We start from the raw sequence: 21,948 nt of genomic DNA on the forward strand, positions 1-21,948 counted from the left end.
GCTGATTTTTTTTGTTTTGTTTAGTAATTGTCGAAAGGAAGGAAATTAGATCAAGGGCTGAAAATGCAGAGACCACAAGAGAGAGGTTAAAATCTGGCCTCAAGGTCTCTGACATTTGCTCACTCAATCAATGATCAGTTGGCAGTTTCTAAAATTGAGAGATTTCTCATAAGTCCCTATTTTTTAAGAGCTATGCATACTGTACCCATGTCCCCTGTGGCACCCTATGGTTGGGCTTAGGTGGATTTGTTTGAGAGCTGCCCACACTCTCTGGGTCCTACTTCCACAAGGGTTCAGTATCTGTCTCGGCTCCAAGGGCAGTTGGGTTGGGTCCCCGGCTAAAGAGAAGTTCCTCAGTTCCTGGGAGGCCACTTTCTGATGTGCCAGGAAATGGGAAGCTGTTTTCCATCAGTGATCTGGGAGTTTCTGTAATGGCAGGACAGGAGGGGGGGTCTCTGTCTGGGGAAATGTACATCCAAAGGAAATCCCGGGAGACACTTGATGAAGGGGCTCGGGAGACACTTGATGAAGGGGCTCATGAGCATTTACCGCATTTCCTGCTAGCACCATCCTTGAGGAAGATGGGGTTAACTGGATGTTGCAAAACCACCGCTGTGTTGTAAATAATTGGATAAAGGTATCTGTAGACTTCATAAAACTTTTATTGATATTTTTTTCATGCCAAAAATAGTTGTTTATTTAAAAATCCAAATTCCACTTGAAAGAAAGAGACAACAAGTGACAGTTGGGATCACAGCCTGTTCCCAGGGGAGCTCCCATGTCCAAAACACAGCTCGCATCCTACAGCTACGTGACGGGCTCACTAGGGAGAGAACTGCATTCTGGGAAATTCCCCCTAGAGCTCCCTCTCCGGGTACCATCTATGTCTTTAGGAGGCTGTAGCTGGGAAACCACCACCACCACAAAAACAAACCCATTCTAAGAGTTCTTAGAATATTTCTGGTTTTGCAACTACTGACCCTCAAGGATCCATCACCACTCAATCTAGAATATTCTTATATTCCCACTGGAAAAAAAAGAAATCACTGTTTATGTTTCTTCCTGGCTGTCCCATCTGCTCCTGAGGATGGCCTCGGCTTCTCAGAGGGACCTGGTGGTTTCTGGTTGTGGGCGGGCTGCCCCTCAGGAGCGTTTAGACTTGCTGCAAGTGGGGCACAGGAGCTGGCCCTTGGTGATGATGTAGGCCCGGCCACTCAGCAGCTGCTCACAGCCCTCACAGACAAAGTGCTTCCGGTGCCAGGCCAGATCCTCCACGCGCTGGTAGTCCTCTGAGAAGATGATCTAGAAAGGGAAGCAGAAGACACACGGATCAAGTTTTGAACCTAGGTGGAGACAGTGAACCCAGGGCCCGTTTGTGGGCTGGTGGTGCTTCCTCCCATCCCATCTTGTTTTGACCTTTAAGTGCCTCAGTGGTGAAACCTGATGCAAATCTGATGTAGTCAGGGTACTCTTTGGTGGCCTCTTAGCTTCTCAGATGGACAAAATAACAAAAAACTTTCTGTTAGAGACAGGTTTTTATTTATATGGCACCTGGGATGTTTGTGTGAAAATGCAAAGGCTGGTTGAGACTGGATTCTACATCCCCCGCGAGGATGAGGGCAGTGCATGACAAATAAGCTGCCAATCTTCAAGAGCAAGAATCCAGAGGGTCACTTGGGCTTGCAATAAAGTGACACTCTGGAACATACATACTCGAAGAGCCCCGAGGCCCAGGAAGAATGGAGTAACATGCTTAGAGACTTTGGTGTGAAAGAGGAATCAGGAATGAGCTTTCATATAGACATTTACCAGCTCCATGACTTTGGCCAAATTACTTTCCCTGAGCTTTAGCTTCCATGTTCGTAAAATGGGGACACATACATTTCCCATGCCTAGGGTTTGTGAGTGCAAAATGAACCATGACACACAGAATGCTGGGGGAAGGGACTGGCCCAAAGTTTGAATTCTGTCTGGGTACCATCCACCTTTCTCATCTGTCCTTTTCTCCTGTGTAAAATGCCTGCACCCTGATAGTCTGTCTCTGGAGGATCATTGAGAGATAATAATGGCACATGATGCCTAAAGTACGGGAATGATGGAGGGCTGGGGTTGTGGCTCAGTGGTAGAACGCCTGCCTAGCATGTGTGAGATGTTGGGTTTGATCCTCAGCACCACAAAAATAAATAAATAAATAAAGGTATTGTGTCCATCTACAACTAAAAAAAAATGCTAAAAAAAATAAAAGATGATGGACAGCTGGGTGTGGTGACGTGGGAGGCAGAGGCAGGAGGATCAAAATTTCAAGGCCAGCCTCAGCAATTTAGTGAAGGCCCTAAGCAACTTAGTGAGATCCTGTCTTAAAATAAAAAAAATAAAAAGGGCTGGGGATGTGGCTCAGTATACAGTGCCCCTGGAGTGCATCCCCAATACAACAACAACAACAACATCAAAAAGAGAAGAGGGAGAATTGAGATTTTGAGTATCCTGTTGTCCCCTCGATAGTGAGGTGATGGGGTGCGCCTGCCACAGCCCTTTTCCTTCTTCATGTCACTCAGAAACAGTGCAAGCTTTTCCCTTCCTGTCGGGACCCACAGGTAGAAGGTGGCAGGAGATGGCAGACTTTGGCTCAGACCCTTGCCTGTGCCAGAGATGAGGGGAAGTGCGTCTTCTGCCTCCAAAGAACACACTGCTATTGTAATCATATAATTATCGTTCTAGTTGTCATTATTGGTATACTGTCATGGCTCCTTTCATCTCCCCTACTGGAGACTGGACTCTGTCCGAGGCCGTCTTTACATGTGGTGTTGTGTTCCAGGAGTTCTGCCATCTCACATTCCATCACGTTCCATCACATGTCGTGGTACTTCATGGTGAGACCAACAGCGGCTCCCACTTATGAGCAGCCAGGCCAGGCCCTGTGCAAGCATCTTCCTGCATTATCTCCTTTGTCCCCATGGGGAAGGTCCTAGTCTCATTTAACGCTTTATAAATGACAAGAACCGAGGTGCAGGTGTTTGGGAAGCCCAGGACTGATCTGGCCCTGGGGCCATCTGCCTCCAGTGTACCCCACAGCGTTCTTCTGAGAACTCACTAAGTGCTGGACGGTGTGCCCAGGACAGGACCCCACAGGACTGTGTGTGACCTCTCCCAACCACACACGGGAGGGAGCAAGTGTGGGAGTCCTGTTTGGCAGAGGAAGAAACGGGGGCCTTAGCAGGGGTCTACCTCGGTTTCCCAGCCTGGAGAGCACATCCCCAGCAGAGCCGCCAACCCCCAGGCCTCAGGTTCCCTCCCTCAAAAGGGAGCAGCTCCTCTCTCCACCCGGCCAGCTGGTGCCCACCTCATCGCAGCCAGAGCACCGGGGCCGCAGGCTCTCGCAGTAGTGACGGCCACACCAGGGTGCTCCGTCCTTCCAGAAGTAGATGAGGTCCACCAGCGGCTCGGAGCACTTGACACACACGAAGCAGGCTGGGTGCCACTGCTTGCTGTAGCCTGCCCTGTCTGAGTAGACCACGGGGCTGTCGGCCGGGGCTGCTTCCTTGCAGAGCTCACAGAACTGGAAAGGTAGGAGAGAAGCACAATGATACAGGTAGTCAGGAAAGCCTGGCGACAATGAGAGCTTGAATCCCACCCCTCGCCTATTTCCTGTGCAACTTTGGACAAGTTCATATACCTCTCTGTTCCTCAGTTTTATCACCCTCAAAGAAGGATAATTACATTGTCTACCTAATAGGTTATTTGAGAGGAGTAAATAAAATGCTGTATGTAGCCCAAGAATTCTCAAATCATTTGGTCTCAGTATTCTTTGTATGGCAGAAATTATTGAGAGGTCCCAGTCCAGTTCTTGTTCATGTGGGTAACAGTTATTGCTATTTACCATAAGAGAAATAATAACAGAGAAACATTTAAATATTTATCCAATTAAAATGACCACCATGAACTTAAAGAACATGCTAACGTAGACATGTATTACTAAAATAACTGAGTCTGGGAGTGCGCTCAGTGGTAGGGCGCTTGCCTTGCATGAGCAAAGTCCCTGGGTTTAATTTCCAGCATCACAAAAATAAGCATCCCCCCCTACCCAAAGCTATGTTTTCCAAAACTAAAAATTTAGTGAGAAGAAAAATTTAAAAACATTGTTTGGACCTTTTTGCAAATTCTCTTTAATGATTTAGGTAAGATGGCTGGATTCTTCTTTTTTTTTTTTTTTCAGTTGTACTGGACACAAACCTTTATTTATTTTGATGTGGTGCTGAGGATCAAACCCAATGCCTTACACATGTCAGGCAAGTGCTCTACCAATGAGCCACAACCCCAACATGGCTAGATTCTCAGAGCGACGGCGGTGTTCCGTCTTTTGTTTTACGTTCGTTTTGGTTGAAATATATGAAGGCTACCTGGCCCGACATTGATAGAAAGTTGGAAAAGGAAAAGAGGTGTCTTTTTGTAGCCTTCCTAGATAACTGTGGATAGCATTCTCTGGTAGCATGTCAGAATCAGACAGGAGATGGTTTCTCAAAAGTCACTTGCAGCTGGATGAAACAGCACACGCCTGTAATCCCAGTGACTTGGGAGGCTGAGGCAGGAGGATTGAGAGTTCAAAGCCAGCCTCAGAAACTTAGCAAGACCCTCAGCAATGTAGCAAGACCCTCAGCAATGTAGGAAGACCCTGTTCCCAAAGAAAAAACAAAAAGGGCTGGGGCTGCGGATCAGTGGTTAAGTGCCCCTGGGTTCAATCCCCGGGACCGAAAAAAAAAAATCAGTTACAATGTGGAATCTGAGGCCTCTCAGTAGACCACTCACACTTGGTTACATTCTAATCTCTTGCTCTACCTTGCACTTTGAGTGGATCATTTATCATTGCATCATTATTTTTTTGACAAGCTTTTTAATTTTTATACAGTTTTAGATTTACAGGGGAAAAAATAGTAAAAAGAGAGGATTCTCGTACCCTACACCAAACTTTTTTCTGTTCTTTACATTTTACATTAATATGGTATTAGTGACACAACTAACCAATATTGTGCCACATCAAGTGCAGTACAGACTTTATTCAGATATGCTCTGATGTGACAGGTTTCTCCACTGTAAAGTGACTCAGTTTCCCCTCTCTGCACACTGTCCCCTTTGGAAGGAAGTCGTGTGCTGGAAAGAGTGCCCCACCTTCTCGAGTACCTACATGCTGCGTGCTTGGGTGTCTGAGGGATGTGCATCTGTCTCCTCCACCTAGTGGTGGACTGGCCACAGGGGGTTGTCTGAAGGGCTAGGAGGGTCCCAGAGAGCGCATTCTGACCTGGCAAAGGAAGAGCTTCTGCATGGCTCAGAGAAGCAAAGCAGCTTCCCAGAGTCCTCGGGGCCCTGGCTCTCTCTGGTCCTCTTTGCATCGGGCACTCTGCCTTTCATTAGCAGTAACATTGCCACTGGCTGGCTCGGGAGCCCTAGTAGAACTCGCCTCCTGCTGCTCCCTGGCTGCAGTTCCTGTAAAGTTCCTGGGGAGGGCAAGAGAGCCCGGGAACCAGACTCCAGGACTCTGCCCTCTTTCCCCAGGAGCACACAGAGCTACCAGAGTTCCTCTGTTGGTTCACTCCTTCACATGTTCATCCAACGCACATCTCTAAATTGCCTGTTTCCGTCTTCTAAAGAATGGGAACATGACAGTTTTATCCTATTAAATCTTCTTCTTCTTTTTAAATTTTACATTTTAATTTGTGCTAATTAGTTACACATGACAGCAGAATGCATTTTGACATACTGTACACAAATGGAGCATAACTTCTACTTCCTCTGGCTGAACATGGTGCCGAGCCGCGCCAGTAATCATACAGGTATATAGGGTAATAATGTCCATTGCATTCCACCATCCTTTCCTTCCCCATGCCCCTTTCCCTCTGCTCACTCCCCTTTGCACCATCCAAAGTTCCTTCACTCCCATCCCATTATGGATCAGCATCCGCTTATCAGAGAAGACATTTGGCTTTTGGTTTTGGGGGTTTGGTTTATTTCTGTTAGCATGATATTCTCTAGTTCCATCAATTTACCTGCAAATGTCATAATTTCGTTCTTCTTTATGGCAGAGAAATATTCCACTGTGTATATATACTACATTTTCTTTATCCATTCATCTATTGAAGATTGGTTCCATACTTTAGCTATTGTGAATTGAGGTGCTATAAACATTGATGTGGCTGTGTCACTGTAGTATGCCGATTGTAGGTTCTCTAAGTGGGATAGCTGGGTCAAATGGTGGTTCCATTCAAAGTTTTCTAAAGAATCTCAATCCTGCTTTCCAAAGTGGTTGCACCAATTTGCAGTCCCACCAGCAACGTGTGAGTGTGCCTTTTCCCCCACATCCTCGCCAACACTTATTGTTGCTTGTATTGCTCATAATTGCCATTCTGACTGGAGTGAGATGAAATCTTGGAGTAGTTCTGATTTGCATTTCTCTAATTGCTAGAGATGTTGAACATTTTTTTTCATATATTTGTTGATTGATTTTATATCTTCTTCTGAGAAGTGTCTGCACCGCTCCCTTTAAATCTTTGAGCCCCTCTGAGTCCTCTTCTGCTCCTGAAAGGCCCAGCAGTGATGACAGATTCCATGCCCTTATTTCCGATCTGGGACCGGTACTCAGCTCAGGACTTGGCCCTCATTGCTAATACCCCAGATGCAAATCAAAGAATTATTTCTCCTCCTAGAGTTATCTCCACATTAGGAAAATCATTATATTCCCCCTTAGAGATGGCAAAACTGAGGTTCAGAGAGATCCAGGATCAGATCCCTAGCACAAGGGACAGAAGGCAGAGCTGGGGTTGGAGGGCCAGGTCTGCATTTCGTCTTTTGTATTACGTTGGTTTTGGGTGAAATAAAACCCGACTCCAAAGCCAAGTTCTCTCTACCACATCTCGTGGCTTTTACATCCTGATCCATAAATGACACCCTGGCACTCTTCAAGGAAGTGACACGTTTTCTCCCCCACCCCAAAAGAATTTGGCTCTTCTCATTAGTAGATCTAGATTTCAAGACTAAAATACATTGAATGATTGCTGCATTTTTAATTTCATCTATAAAAATCTTGTAGAAATTTGTTTTATTATGTAAGGCGCTTACAGGATGCCATTAATTTGGGCTGGTGACTCACAGTGCCTGAAATATTTACTACCTGACCATCTACAGAAAATATTTGTTGACCTTGGACTTGAGATGATAATTTTAACTTGCTAAGCACCAACTATGGTGTCAGTCAAAATAGAAATGGTTATTATTTTTCTTTGTGCCTATAGGGAGGTAAACGTTAAAGAGTTTGCTGAAGTTCCGATTGGGAGTGTTCCCCAGGGACGAGTGTTAAAGGCTTGGTCCCAACCTGTAGTGCCACGGGGAGGTGGCAGAACCTCTAGGAGGTAGAACCTCGTGGACATAAGTTCAGTCACTGGGGAGGGGATATTGGGACCACAGTCTCTTCTTCTTTCTCTGTTTCCTGGCTGCTGTGAGGTGGGAAGCTTTGCCCTGTCACCCATTCTCGCCCGGATGTACTGCCTCACACAGACACAAAACCAGTCACACGGAGCAGGCCTGAGACGTCTGAATCCAGGATCCAAAATAACCCTTTCCTTCTTATAAGTGGATTATCTCAGGAGTTAGTGACGGTAACAGAAAGCTGGCTTGACACAGAGCCTGGACGCTAGCCAGTGCTCTCACCTGGTGTCATTTCCGTGTTTATCATACTTGTATATATGAAAGAGGACAAAAAGATTAAAATGGTGGAAATCGGGGCAAGAAAACCATGTGACAAAGAGCAGCCTTGTACATGCATCTGACCCCAAGCCGAGTAGCAGCCGTAAAGCAGATGTCTAGACACGGAACGTGTCTGCTGAGCTGGGAGGGAGGGCCCTCGGCTCCATCCTCTCTGCCTGATAAGGCCCCTCAGAACATGCTAGACTTTCGGTTTCCGTTCCGCCCACGGGAGCAGAGGGCGTCCATCCCTCACCTAAATGAAATCTCTGTTGCTCCTGCCTGGACGGAGCCCTGCCGGCCTGGAAGGAGCCCTGCCGGCCTGGAACACGTCAGAGGGTCTGAACCAGAAACAAGTGATGAGTCAGCACCCATTCATGGCCACCAGCCCCGCCGCCGCCAAGCTGGGGATTGTCAACGATTTGGCAGGGACGGTTCAGAGTACAAAGTGAGCTTTCTGTCTGTCTGGCTTCTAAGTTTCACAGAGTGAAGTTTGCAGCAGCCCTTTTCCTCCTACACAGAAGGGACTCACTGGCCCATGAAATTACACCCAGGTGGTAGCACTCCAGGTCTCCAGATGTGGCTGAATATGGAAGTAAGTGGAAGCAGAGGGCCATGAAAACACCTGGATTTGTCACCGTGGCACATCGACAGGCACCCTTAGAAGGGAGTCCAGGAAACAAGGCCCCAAAGACAGCCTGGGTGATGGCAGGTCAATTCGAATCCATGGTATGAGTTGGAACTTCACTCTGGAGGCCATAGGGAGCCACTGCAGGTCTTTGAAGGGAGGAGTGGCGGGGAGAGAACTCGGGTGGTAGCTTGGATGAAGTGAGGGAGATTCTTTCATGGAGCTGAGTCTCCACCTTCTCAACAGTCTGAAAGTGCTTCCTCAAGCCCCTCTCTCTCTCTTCCCTTGGGGGTCTCCCTAATATATCTGGCTTTTAGCTCCATTAGCCTTTTCAAAAAATGGTATCAATGGTTGTTTCATGAAAACATTTTGGGTGCTGATGGTCACTCTGTCTCAGCAAACAATTTGCTCTTCTTACCTCTGAGCTGTTTTCTGGGTCCCTTCCCGGGTCATCTCAAAGGATGAGAGATCTGAGGTGGTCCTAGGGCTGTCCATCTGGTGGCCCCTCAGCCACCGGGTACAGGCTGGCATCCCAGAGTTAGAACCCCCAGCTTATTTGGGTCCTAGGATCCTGGTCTCATCTGTCTCTGCACAAACTTAATTAACTTCCTACCATGATTTTTTGTACTGAGGTTCACTATTTCTAAAATGCATCGGGTGGTCAAGAAGGGAGTTCTCAAGTCAGACTGTCTGGACCCGTTGCTGTGTAACCTCGCAAGTTACCTAACCTTTCTGTGCCTTGGGATTTTTTTTTTTTTTAACTTGCCAAATAGGGATACCCATAACAGCAGCAGCTTAGGACTGTTATATGGCTTAAATGAGATAATGAAATCATTGGACTTTTTAAGCAATCAATAATGATTAGTTGAAATCACCTTTTATCCAAGAGAAGGAATCGAGCTGACTATCTGTTCATCACCAGCCACTACCCAGGTCCACAGCAAGCCTCCCAGCTTGGAAGGTCTGCTTCCTGCCTCTGACTCACCCCTCCTCCACCAGAACCCAAGGTGGTGGTTGTAGGCTTAAGCCTGCCCCAGATTCCTATAGAGGGTTTGTTAAAACAGGTCATAAGTCTCCTTCCTTTGCATGTCTGATCCAGGAGGTCTGAGATGGGGCATGAGAATGTGCACGCTCCCCGGGGACACTGGGATAGTGGGGCCTGCACCCGGAGAACCACTATTGTTGAGTGCTAAAACACTATTTTATACATATGTTCAGCAAAAATGACATCACCTATTTGGCTCAGTTCCCACAATGGTCATTTTGAATCCTACAATGTTCCAATCTGGACTCGCTCTGAGCAAGCCACATGACCTTTCTTACGCTGAGGATGTGGTACAGGCAAACACCTTTAGGACCAGTGTAAACAGTGTAGAGGAGAATGATTCTTAACATATTGGCTGGTTCTTGGCTCCCAACTATCTTAAACCAGACTTTGGCCATGAGGGATATTTTCACCACTTTCCATAGAACCTTGTTTGCAGAGTATTTTTCTCCTAGAGAGAGAAAATGTGGAGGAAACCTTTCATAAATAGAACATTGGCCTCTGCTGACCTCAGTGCCAATGAAATTTTTCTGTCCTATCTGGCTTCTAAGTTTCACAGAGTGAAGTTAGTTAATGAAAGAAGATTCCTAGTTGAAATTGTTGAGGTGAAAGGTTTTGACTGTTCCATGTGTGGGGCCTTGGAGATTTGTAGACAGTGGCTGTCAGCAAGATGAGATGTGGATTTGATTTGTTGCCTCCAAAGCTGAGCCCCCGTGGGGTTGTGGGGTTCCTGCATTTCCCATGTTTCCAAGTCCTGTTGGCAAATCCTTGGGTACGTTTCTGACCAACCTGGAGTTGAATTCCCTCTCCCTGAAAATAGCCCCAGCTTGGTGACTAAACTGAATGGAACAGAAAGTGGAGGAAATAATGCTTCATGGTGTCCCAGATGGTCACAAGGCAAAGAAGTTGCTCCTAGACTTACAATGGGCTTATGTCCTGATAAATCCATTGAAAGGAGAAAATTTTGTAAGTTGAAAATACCTTGACGATTCCTGACCTACGAGCATCCTAGATTACCAGCACCGTCCCCGGGAGTGCTAGAGTGCATCGACTGACTAATGTCATAATCGAGTAGCTGACCGGGGGGGGGTCTCAGTTATTGCCTGAAATCACAAATTCCTGTCCCCGTAGATGATTGGAATTTGAAGTTCAGTTCCTCCTTGAATGCCTGTCATTTTTGCAGGACTGCAAACTCAAAACAATTTTAAGTGGAGCCACTGTAAGTCAGGGGCCGTGTGGGTAGCTGTTCTCTGGGCCCTCTGAGCACTCACCCTGGGGGAGCCCTGAGCAGACAGGAAAGGAGGTCCTGGTGCTCTGTGGCTCCTGTGCTTGGGAAATCACGTGAAACCACCTTGCAGAGATAGAGGGGGAGAGATGAGGATGCTCTGCCCACCCAGCCCGGCTGTGTCCAGGCCAAACACCTCCATGATGAGAAAAACTCACACTGGCATCCCTCGATAAGCCCTGCCCAAGGGGACAATTTGTGAGCAAAGTCAACACTGTTGATTTAAGCTACTCGCCTTGGGATAGAACCCTAGGCAGCATCAGGTAACAGGGGCGTTAAATATCGACACGCAGAATTATCCCAGCTTCCGAAATGAAGCAGCCAAGATACCATGTGATTCAGGCCTCAGCAGATTCAGGAAAGTGGCCAAAGCATACACGGCTGAAGAACCATCCCTAAGCACCGAGCTGTGCTGGCCTTCAGAGAGCGATCTGCAGATAAGGAGAGGCCTCCGACCCCAGTAATAATCTCTCCCTCGGGCTTGCCAGAAATCCTGTCTCAGTCATGCTGTTTTCTTCTGGAAGGTTCTTATCCAAAAGCCTACCCAGTCTAAACCCAGAGCGCCTTGTGAAAATCTCACCATTACAATACAGTAAATATTAACACAAGGGCCTTGAATCCAGGCGCTGGGTTCTTTCCAACACAAATACTCACAATTTATTTATAAACAGCATCTCCCCAATTCCTCTTATGGTGATCAGGCACCATTTTTGCTTTGTGGCTTTTTGTATCCCAGAAGGGTTTTTTTTTTTTTTTTCCTTCCTTTTCTGGCCTAAATCATTTCTGCAACCTTAGCTCCCTTATGTTTTGTGTCCCCACACCACAGCCTTTCTAAGGTTTCTCATGGTGCAAAAGGAACAGGCTCCCCATTCTGTGGGTAGGAACACGGGCTTTGGAATGTGGTTCTCTGATCCAGCTTTGGCCGGCACGGGCTCCAGGACCAGCCAGCAGGATGCTGTTTGGTCCACGGTTCAGTAGGAAAGTCTTGATGTGTCCTGCTCTATTGGAGCCTCCTGGGTGCTCTGGAGATGGGAGCTACTGTCATTTAGGATCTGGGTGAAGTTTGGGGTGAGGCAGGTCTGGGTTCTAATTCTGGCTTAAGTGATCAACAGCAAGGTGACTAGAGAATTTTATGCTTTTCAAAATTTTCGCTCTTGTCTGTGATCCACAGTAGAAAATATACTTTATATCCTAATCTGATCATATACATAGCCCTGAAATAAATGTTTCTAGAAAAAAAAATCTTTACTACCCTGACCTACTCTTTCTACTTTAACTATTTAAAAAGAAAAGATTCTGGTTGTAAGACGCTGAATTGATGGATTGTATCCTCTAATGGATTGGAACCTGAAGTTTGTAAACACTGTTAATTTTACCAAGAAATGTCTCAATTTCCTTATCTGTAAAAAAAAAAAAAGGAGATAATATATTTTGTAGGACAATGTTTGGGATTAAATAAAATGAAATGGGAAGTCTCTGGAACACAGTGCCTGGCACAACCCAGGTAGTAAAGAATGGCAGGTGATGACATCATAATCAGCACCAACATCACCATCACCATCATAATCACCATCACCACTTCATCACTATCATTATCATCATCACCATCACAGTTATTCTCACCATCATCATCATCACCATCAAGACCATCATCACTATCACCACCACTACCCTATCATCATGATCATCATCACCACCACCATCATCATCATCATCACCATTATCACCTTCATGATCACCTCCATGGACCAAATCCATCTCCTTGCCTGTTTTTATAAATAAAACTTTATTGGAACACAGCTACAGTCGTCTGTCTAGATACCACCGGCGGCAGCTTTAGTGCTAAGTCTGCAATCCTTGTTTTAGTCAATGGAATATTATGTAGCTACTCAGAAAAAGAAAGGAGAAAAAAAGATGCTTCTGGAAGCCACCTGGAAATATGGAAAAGTATTTAGAGCATTAAAAAAAATGGGATAAAGGAAATTTTCTTTGGAAAAAAGACCTCCTTTGAATGTCATTAAAATACCTCCACTAGAAAGAAAGAAAGGGAGGGCGATGCTGAGAACTTGGTAACCATGGTGATTTTGCAGAGGGCTCCCAGGTCCATGGTACCTGGGTTGTGGGTGGGAGAAGAGAGGGTTCCAGGGATCCCTCTGGCTGAGTGCCCACCAGGTTTGTCTCTGCACCTCTCATCCCCCTGCCCTCCAGCTCAGAAAGAAGTGGCTCACAAAGTGGGTGGGGTGATTTCAGATTCCCCAGTGGGGCTGGCAGGAACGCCTGTCATTCAACCCGCAGAGCCCACAAGCCAAACATCTGCTCGGACAAAGACTTGGAAGTCCCTTGCCCACAAATATGTCCCTCTGTTGGGGCTGGAGTTGGGCTGAGCTGCCAGCTGCTGTAAGTTTCCATCTGAGAATCAGCCCTGTGGCAGGAGGGGTGGGGGCCAGGGCCTCCTGTTCCCGCCCAGCCCTCCGTTTGCATTTTTTGTGGGAGATGGAGAAACAGGATCCAGGGCTGTTCTCCATGGCCCAGCAGGGAGCTTGGAGCCCTGCGAATATCTTTGCTTCTCTCAGTTTACTCTCCTCAGTTTCTCTTTGGGACAATCCCTTGGCCTGAGATGATGTAGTAAGGGGCAAGGTGGGGACAGGCCCCTGGCAGGAAGGAGAAACACTGCAGAATGGAGATTACATTCAATGCTCTGTTCTGGCTTTCTGTCCCCTTTCTTCAGTTACAAGTTTGGGGTGTGCGGAAGGGCGGAAATTCCTGGGCAAAACAACCATGCCCAGGAAATCTGTATATTTCATTTCCAAGGGGGAAAAAAAACCATCCACAAAGCTCTCTGAATGCAGGGAAATAACTCGGAGGAGCCGTTACAAGTCAGAGTATTCAGACTGTCACCCACACTGTGCAGGTGCCTGTCAACCTCACTCATTGGGAGGAAGGGGAGAGCGGAGGGCTTGGGAGAGGGTGAGGACCTCTGGACCAGACTGGGGTGAGAAGGTGCAAAGAGCAGGGGCAGCCAGCAGTTCTGTGGCCCTGCAGCCCTCTGATGCTCCCAGGTCCCAGGACATCACGTGGGGGCCAGAACTGGGTGGGGCAGGAAGCCCTGCTGTTCTTGGCAAGCAGATAAAAGGCTCTCAGATTCCTCAGTTGGCTGGACTGTGAGGGACACCAAATGCTGCTGTGACCCCAGAACATAAACGCTGTCAGACACACGCCTGCCCTTGTGTGGTTGGAGGCCCTGCCAGGCTTCCCCAGGGCTACTGGACCCTCCAATCCCTGGCGAAGCAGAAAGGTTGGAATTGGAGCCTGAATTGGAGCCTATGGCTCATCATCAGCAAGTGGCTAACCTGGCTGAGCTGCAGGTTCCCTGCCTGGGTATGACAAGCCCTCTCATGGTTGCCAAAAGACAAAGAGATGGAGATGCCACCCAGGGCCCCTGAGTAGGACACAGTGGGGCATGAGAGAGAAAGAGAGGGAGGCTTCCTAGTGTTCCTATCTGCGACTGATTTTATTCATCTGAGGAGCACATGTTTTTCTGAGCATCTGCTATCTACATCTGTGACACCTACTGCAGATACAGAGATGAACAAGACCTCAGTATCTTGAGGGGGTGACAGACATCAGCCCCCTAATCACATAATTGGGTGTTGAGTTCACATTGTGGTTAGGACAAGAAAGGAGAAGTCTATCTTCTATAGACAGCCCAGCCCAGCCCAGGCCAACTAATAACTGCTTCCTTTGGATTCCCTGCTTTTTCTCTCTTTTTTTTTTTCTTTTTGGTTCTAGGGTTTGAACCCAGGAGCACTTTACCATTGAACCACATCCCCAGCCCTTTTTCTTTTTCATTTTGAGACAGAGTCTCCCTAAGTTGCTGAGGCTGGCCTCCAACTTGTGATCCTCCTGCCTCAGCCTCCCGAGTCACTGGAATAATAAGCATGAACCACTGCACCTGGCAATTCTCTGCTTATTTTTCTAACTCTGGCATTCATTGTCTAGCACTGTTATTTAAGCAATTCTGAAGTATCACAAGTATTTTCTAAAGTTAGCTGTAGGCAAGGACCCGGAATCCCAGGCCACCTGTGCCCCAGTTCTACGCTGAACAAATGAGGGGAGCTCATGTGATAGTAAGATCTGCTCTCAGATCAGCCTTTCTCTCCTGGGAATGGCAACTTGGAAGATCATGACAGCCTCAAAAAAGTTTCCTTCCAACATGGAATTCTCTGGAATTATGCCTTACAAACAGACAGCTATTCCGAGGGTGGACAGAGGGCAGAACTGGGGTGGGATGAGGAAAGACCAGTTTACAAAATGTGGTAACTGGAGCTAATTTTTTTTAAAGGGCTCAGGACCTCCTGAGAAATGGGTCTTTAAATATCATGGCCAAATCTGTAGTGGAAGAGACAAATTTTGTTCTTTCATCTTAGAATCCTTGGCTACAGCATTCTGAGGCCACAGTTCTTGGATGGCAATCCTTGATCCTGCTAACGACATGGAGGCTGGAGATAGAGGGCACTCAGGGGAGACAGTGTCCTGCTCTCTCTGGTTCCAGCAATGGCATCGTCTGGTGGACATTTCCCTGGGTGGTTGGATCACGGCTCTCAGCCTGGTCCCAGGGAAAAAGGTGATGAGGACCCTGTGAGTTGGAACTTTTATCTCAAATAGGGAAAGATAAGGCCACAAGGCTGATGGGTGGAAAGAACTTAAAAGATGTGAGGGGCACTAGGGGCTGGACGTGAAGTGAATGTCCATTAGCCCCATGTGGTCTCAGCTTGTCCTTTTGCCTCAGTTTCAGACAAATCAGGCTGGACGCATTTGTGGTGCATGCCTGTAGTCCCAGGGTTTGGGAGACTGAGGCAGGGGGACTGCAAGTTCAAAGCCAGCCTCAGCAAAAGTGAGGCACTAAGCAACTCAGTGAGACCCTGTCTCTTTCAATAAAATACAAAAAAGGGCTGGGGATGTGGCTCTGTGGCCAAGTGCCTCTGAGTTCAATCCCCAGCACCCCATGCCCCATAAAATACAGACAAATCTATGAGGTTTTCATCTCCTGAACACTGGGTTCTCCAAACATCCCCCAGTGCCTCACTTTCCAGTAGCACTTCTGCTCCTTGCTCTTAGAGAACACTTTCTAAAACAGAACTGGGCTCCTGTGCACTCTCTGACTGAAAATCTGCCTGTGACCCTTACGATCCATGGGTTTCTCCAACATGGGGACAGTGTCCTCTGTTTGTCTGTCTGACTCCCTGAGGCTTGGCAGATAACACAAGTTAACCAGAATTTGATTGACAGATAAATGGAGAGCATGACTCTCCAGGAAGTTCCTACTTACTGACCTCCCCAGCCTCACGTCCCCCGTTCCCCTTGCACGCCATGCTGTGTCACATGAGAACAGGAGACTGCTTTTAATCCTCTGACTCATCTCTTGAACTGATGATTTTTTTTTCACGTTAACCTCCTTAAGGGGGCACACACTGTCCCCTCAAAACCTGAAGACTTGGGTGGCTCCAAGCCTTCTCCAAGTTATTCTCTCTCTGTTTTTTTGTACCAGGAATTGAACCCAGGGCGCTTTACCATGGAGCCAGCCACATCCTCAGTCCTTTTTTGTATATTATTTAGAGACAGGGGCTCGCTGAGTTGCTTAGGTCCTCACTAAATTGCTGAGACTGGCTTTGAACTCGCGACCCTCCTGCCTCGGCCTCCTGAGCCACTGGGATGATAGGCATGTGCCACCGAGCCCGGCTGGCTGCTAGTTATCCTTCAACACCAGCTTGTGCCTCATCAACGTCTTGAAGTTTACTCTCATCCCCAAACTCGGTTAGATGCCCTTTCTTTAAGCTATAGCAGTCACCTTCCCGTGGACTGTGACCTTGTATTATTTCCCGTGGGATAGCACCTGGGACAGAGTAGACGAGCACCAACTACCTGCTAAATGAATGAAGGTACAAATGGTTGCATGAACAGTGTGGCACGAGGGGGCCCTGGCCCTGCAGCCCTGCGCCTTGGTCACTTCAGCCAGGCCAGAGGCAAGGGGACACTCACGTATTCCACCTCCTTGGACGGGTCGCCCAGGCTGCCGTTGGTGGTGGGCGCGGCCTCTGTGCCCTCTGGCTTTTCCTGCTGCTTCCCCTCCTCCTTGGGCAAGCCGCCCTGGCCCGGGAGGGCCACTTCTCCCACACCCAGGGCCTCGCTCTTATACTGCTTGACAAATTCTTCCATCACTTTCAGCTCATTCTCCAAGAGTCCGCGGCAGCGAGAGGGGTCCTGGTCATAGATGGGGAGCTGGTGCATGAGCTGGCGGCGGCGGTAGTAGGCACCCTCGGTGCCTGTCACCGGCTGCTTCTCCTTGGGGATGAGTTCCATGTACTGTAGGCCCTGGGGGAGGGGGAGGAAGAGACAGTGTCACGTGGATGGGGCTCCAGCAGTCAGAGAAGCTATGTCAGAAGCCACCTAAAGTGCCAAATGCAGTGTCTTTCAGTGTTCTTGGTGACTAAGCATGCACAGTCTTTATCTTTTAATTTAATGTAGCTTTTTTTTTTTTTTCAAATGACAAAAGCAATACCTACCTGTCTGTCATCAACAGTTAGGAAACAGATGAAAGAATCGTACAAGAAACGTGCATCTTCTAACTTGTGTGTCTAAGAAATATTGTGCATCTGACTGCTGGTGACATGGAACTGTGGAAGTCTGTCTCAGAGTTCACCAAGTTGTAACTTCGGGATGCCCGCCTTTACTAAATGCACGCCGGACTGAGAGTTAGCATTTATACCTGGGTGTGGTGACGCATGCCCCCAACCCTGGGGACTTGGGAGGCTGAAAGCATGAGGATTGCCAGCCTCAGTAACTTGAAGCCTAAACAGCTTAGTGAGACCCAGTCTCAAAATAAAAAATAAATTAAAAGGGCTGGGGATGTGGCTCAGTGGTTAAGCACCCCTAGGTTCAATCCCTGGTACCCACAAAGAAAAGAAGGAAGGAAGAAAGGGGGGAGGAAGGAAGGAAGGATGGAAGTCCTCTATCAGTAGGTTTTGGTTTTCTGATGATTACAATAGACCATGTTCACACTATGGGGGACAGAATAGCTTATTTATTTTGTGGTGGTGGGGATGGAACCCAGGACCTCACACAAGATAGGCAATCACTCCACCATTGAGCTATCAGTCTCGGGAGCTGTCTCGTGTGTAGAAAACGTTCTAGATCTTGCTCTTGGTGAGGGTGTGGTCAGGTGAGAAAGAAAACCTTCTTTGCCTCTGTTAATTTATACTCCATCTGCTCACTATCTAGCCACTTCTCCACTGCTAATAGTAACTAGTAGCATTTTATTATTTATTCTTCCCAAATTGGAGCTGTAGCTTTCATTTTTGGATGGCCCTGGGAAGAGAAAGGAATCTATGTCTACTCCTTTATATTCTCATTAGAACGGTCAATAAAGACCATTTTGCTTTGTTCTCTGACTTGCAAACAATGGTAACAATTATGATCACAACTTTTGTTCCTGTCTTCAAGTTGCTGCTTTAAAGCCTGTTTTCTGGTATCGCTGGATGGACAGTAGTCAAAAGAGGAAACTCTTCCAGTATAATAATTACAGTCGTGTGTTATTAAGCGATGTCATGTAATCCATACCCCCCCAGGACTGTCTTGTCACTCATCCCACGATTGATGTCCTTAATTTCTGCCTCTGCTCCTAGAGGTGCCCTTCCTGGAGAAAGGAAAACCCTTCTTTCCTCTTGCCCCTTCTTACGCTCAGTACCATATGCTTTGGCCACTCCCTCTTCCTTAACCATTCCTGGTATGTTCAAGTTCACCCTCTAAGGGGACCACTCCCAAAGGCAAGAGGGAAGGTTCTAAAGATGGCCTGTCCTGAACCAAAATCCCAGTTCTAGACATGCCTGCTGTGTGACTACAGCCACCTCACACCCGGTCTGTGCCCAGGTTCCTCAACTGTAAAAACAAGGATCATGAAACCTAGGGTGGTTGAGGGGGTTCGGTAATAGAGCATCTACACTGGGTGCATTATTGATTTTCCCCTTCCTTTACCTTCCTCTCTGTGTCTTTTCTACCTTTTTAAAGTCTGTCACTGTAGTCAGAGGTACCAGGGACACCCTTCAAATTGGTTTTTCCTCAAGAGACACAGTGTTTGGGAACCATGTGAAAAATTAAATGCAGATTCCCCGGCCAAGGCCTCAGTTTAGTAGGAAAGCTGTGGGGTTCGGGAATTTGCATGTTGGAAAACGTCTTATTTCAAAATGGAGATTCCCTAGGAAGGAGTGTGAATTTTATTAACAGCCAACAAGGTTCTAAATGAGCTCTCATTCTGTCCCAGGCTGTAGCCACAGATTCATGTTCTTCATGAGACTAGTACCATCCAAGTAGGGGTTCATTTCGATTTGCTGGCTCTGCAGTATGGATCTTGTTTCTTTCAAAGAAGGATATTTTTTACTTCATTTACCTCAAGGGCAATGCTCCTAATTAAAGGGAATAAAAGGCAATCCAGTTTAAAATTGCTTTTCTTAGAAAAGTGTAATTAGATCATTATGGGCATAAGGTATTTCACGGTTTATTAATTTTAAAATATGCAAAGACACCTTCTCAGAGCAGAATCCACAACGTCTCAACTCAATAACATTTGCATATTGAAATGACTGGTATTTATCGGAATAATAAATATATTAATGTGTTCACAGACAACTGTCTGATTTAGCTTTAGGGTGTGTGTGTGTGTGTATTTTAAATCTTTCCCTTGATGAATCCCAGGGATGAGATGCTGCAGGGAAGATGAAGGTCTGAGGTCACAGTATGAGAGACCAGGAGGCAGAATATTTATCCTGGATGGTGCTTTCCCATTTCTGCACCTGGCCTTGAGTCTAAACCTCACCACCAGGTGGCCCGATTCCTGTCACACAGGTGAGAGCAGCCACATTGCTCCTCTGTGATCCTGCCTGCCCATATCTCATCACCTGGGGCTGGACTTATTTTGGAACTGGGGGAATCAACATGAAAATTCAACTAAAGTCCATCAAGAACAGTCCTCAATGTTGCCTGATTTTAGAGCACAGGGATGGTATAGTTTGGGTCTTCAGTGTCCCAGCATGGAGCTCTTGGGAGGTGGTGGAACCTTTAAGAGGCGGAGCCTAGTGGGAGGGGTTTAGGTTATTGAGGGCATGTCCTTGAAGGGGATTGTAGAAGGCTTGCCTCCTCCTTACTCTCTTGAGCCTCCTGGCCCAGGTGAGTTGAGTGGTTTTGCTCTGCCAAGTTCTACCATGATGTCCTGCCCAAAGCGATCATGGACTAGAACCTCCAAAATCATGAGCCCAAACAACCTTTTTGCCTGTATAAATTAATTATCTCAAGTGTCTGTTACAGTAACAGAAAGCTGACCAATACAAAGGGGGAAAGAATCTGGGAGTGAGGCAGGTATGAGTCCAGAGCCTGGTACTTGCCAGATTTCCTAATGAATGAATTCTGGAGAGGAACATTCTTAGAAGCAGAGAGGCAGGTGCTCTGGGTCCCTGTGGGAGTCAGATGGAGGGTTGCTCACTCTTAGCCCTGAGGGCTCACAGTATACCAGTTAATCAATCCCAGGAGCATCTGTGTACTCCCAATTACTTTTCCAGGACACAGCCAGGGCAGGGGACAAAGCCCTGGGGTGGGGGTGAGGGTGTCATTAACTCTGAGTTCACATCAAGTCCTTCTGCTCTTCTCTGTGTCAAACTGAGTAAGTATCTAATCCTCTGGGCCTTAATTTCCCCATCTGCCAAGTTCAGGGTAAACTGCCTGATCATTAGGGTTCTGAGCACTGTGAGAAGCTGGTGGCCTTTTCTCTGGATCCATCACAACAAAGAACAGCAACACTGCTGACTCAAATCCACAGCCCAGGGAAGGATCCAGTGGTAGATCATAATCTGTTTCAGGCACTTCCCAAGTGCTTTACATATGTTTACCCATTTAATTCTCAGGGCAACCTTGGAGGAAGAGCTATTGCTACTCCTTGGAAAACTGGAGCTCAGAAAGGGTATGTAACCTTCCCAAAGCCACACAGCTAATATGTGACAGAGACAGTCTTGAAATCAGCAGCTTGGGTCTCATGCCCCTCTGCTATGCCACCTGGGCCAGGATTGTCAATTTCCTGAATGTGTCTGTTTTTCTGACCTTTAAGGATACACACCCCACCATGCTCAGCTTTATAAATAAACTGTGTTAGGAAGCCTGGAGCAGTGGCCCAGACAGCCAAACCATTTCTTGAACGTTGCACTCACAGTGTCTATTCACAGCTCCGTGTGGCCCTGGGTGTCTGTAGCTGCAGATGAGTTCCTGGCTGGGGCCCGAAGAAAGGGAGATTTCCTTCTCAGGGCCCAGTGTTCCTGGTGCAGCTCAAACCCCCAGCTGAGGGCTGGCTGCTTGTCTTTGCCTTGTCAAGGTCACGCATCTAACTGCCACTGGCCCTGCCTGGCTGGTCTGAGACTCCTGTCCTCAGTACCTTTCACACCCATGCAGACATTGCTACGGGATCATGGCTGAGGATCTCAGGGTCTCCCTCCATACATCCCTTCAGGCAATTATTGATTGGCAGGGACTTGGGAAGGGGATGTTAGGGACAGAGCTCTGGGTCCCAGCAGCTGCCTGGTGCTGCTGTGACACTGTAAGCGGATCGCTAAGAAGCTGACCTCATGGGCCCAAAGTCTTTAGCAAGAGGTGTTTCCTCAGACCAGTTGGAAAGATTGCTTCAAGTTTAAATTTTTCCCAGGGATGTGTGGTATCTGGTCCTCTGCAATCTGGTTGGGACATTTAGGGTGGAGAGGTGTCCAGAATCTCTCTGTGTAAGGGGACATATCACAATGCTAAGAGGAAAGTGACAAGGGGCCCTATATTTCAGTTTGGTCAGTAGGTCACATCAGTCCTGAGTCTGTGTGCTCTGCCTGATTCTCCTGTTGTCAGCTAACGACGGTCACTGGGTTTCTTGGCACATGTCAACCCCAGTCAGTTCCGGCTACCTGGAACTCTGGTGTTAAGAAGGATCCCGAGGCCACAAATGCCTGCCACGGGTATGGGAGCAGAGGGTGAGGTGTGAAATCAGTGCCACCCTGACGTAGGCTCTTCACGAGCCTCTGGTTGCTCCTCTGTGAAATGGGTCTATAGCATCGTACTCAGCACAGGGGGATTGGTGGTTGGTCATGAGGTACATTTGCAAAATGTTCAGTAGAGGCTGGCTACCTTCACCTTCTCCCTCTTGCCTCTCCCCAAATCCTGTGAGCTCGTCAGACCCTCTCA

The 21,948-nt window shown here is 47.4% G+C and overlaps 1 protein-coding gene across 1 annotated transcript in view; it reads right to left on the reverse strand.

Moving 5' to 3' along the window:
* Window positions 1–644: 644 nt before the first annotated feature.
* Window positions 645–21,948, reverse strand: part of Lmcd1 (LIM and cysteine rich domains 1) — a 57,621-nt gene continuing 36,317 nt past the window's right edge. Inside the window, exons 4-6 of the mRNA XM_005333845.4 lie at window positions 16,726–17,058; window positions 3,341–3,556; window positions 645–1,302 (exon numbers count right to left, since the gene is read on the reverse strand). Coding sequence (XP_005333902.2) covers window positions 1,144–1,302; window positions 3,341–3,556; window positions 16,726–17,058 — 708 coding nt within the window. The 3' untranslated portion in view covers window positions 645–1,143. The remainder of the gene's footprint in view (window positions 1,303–3,340; window positions 3,557–16,725; window positions 17,059–21,948) is intronic.

Source organism: Ictidomys tridecemlineatus, chromosome 16, assembly GCF_052094955.1.
Source record: "Ictidomys tridecemlineatus isolate mIctTri1 chromosome 16, mIctTri1.hap1, whole genome shotgun sequence".
Classification (NCBI taxonomy): Eukaryota; Metazoa; Chordata; class Mammalia; order Rodentia; family Sciuridae; genus Ictidomys; species Ictidomys tridecemlineatus.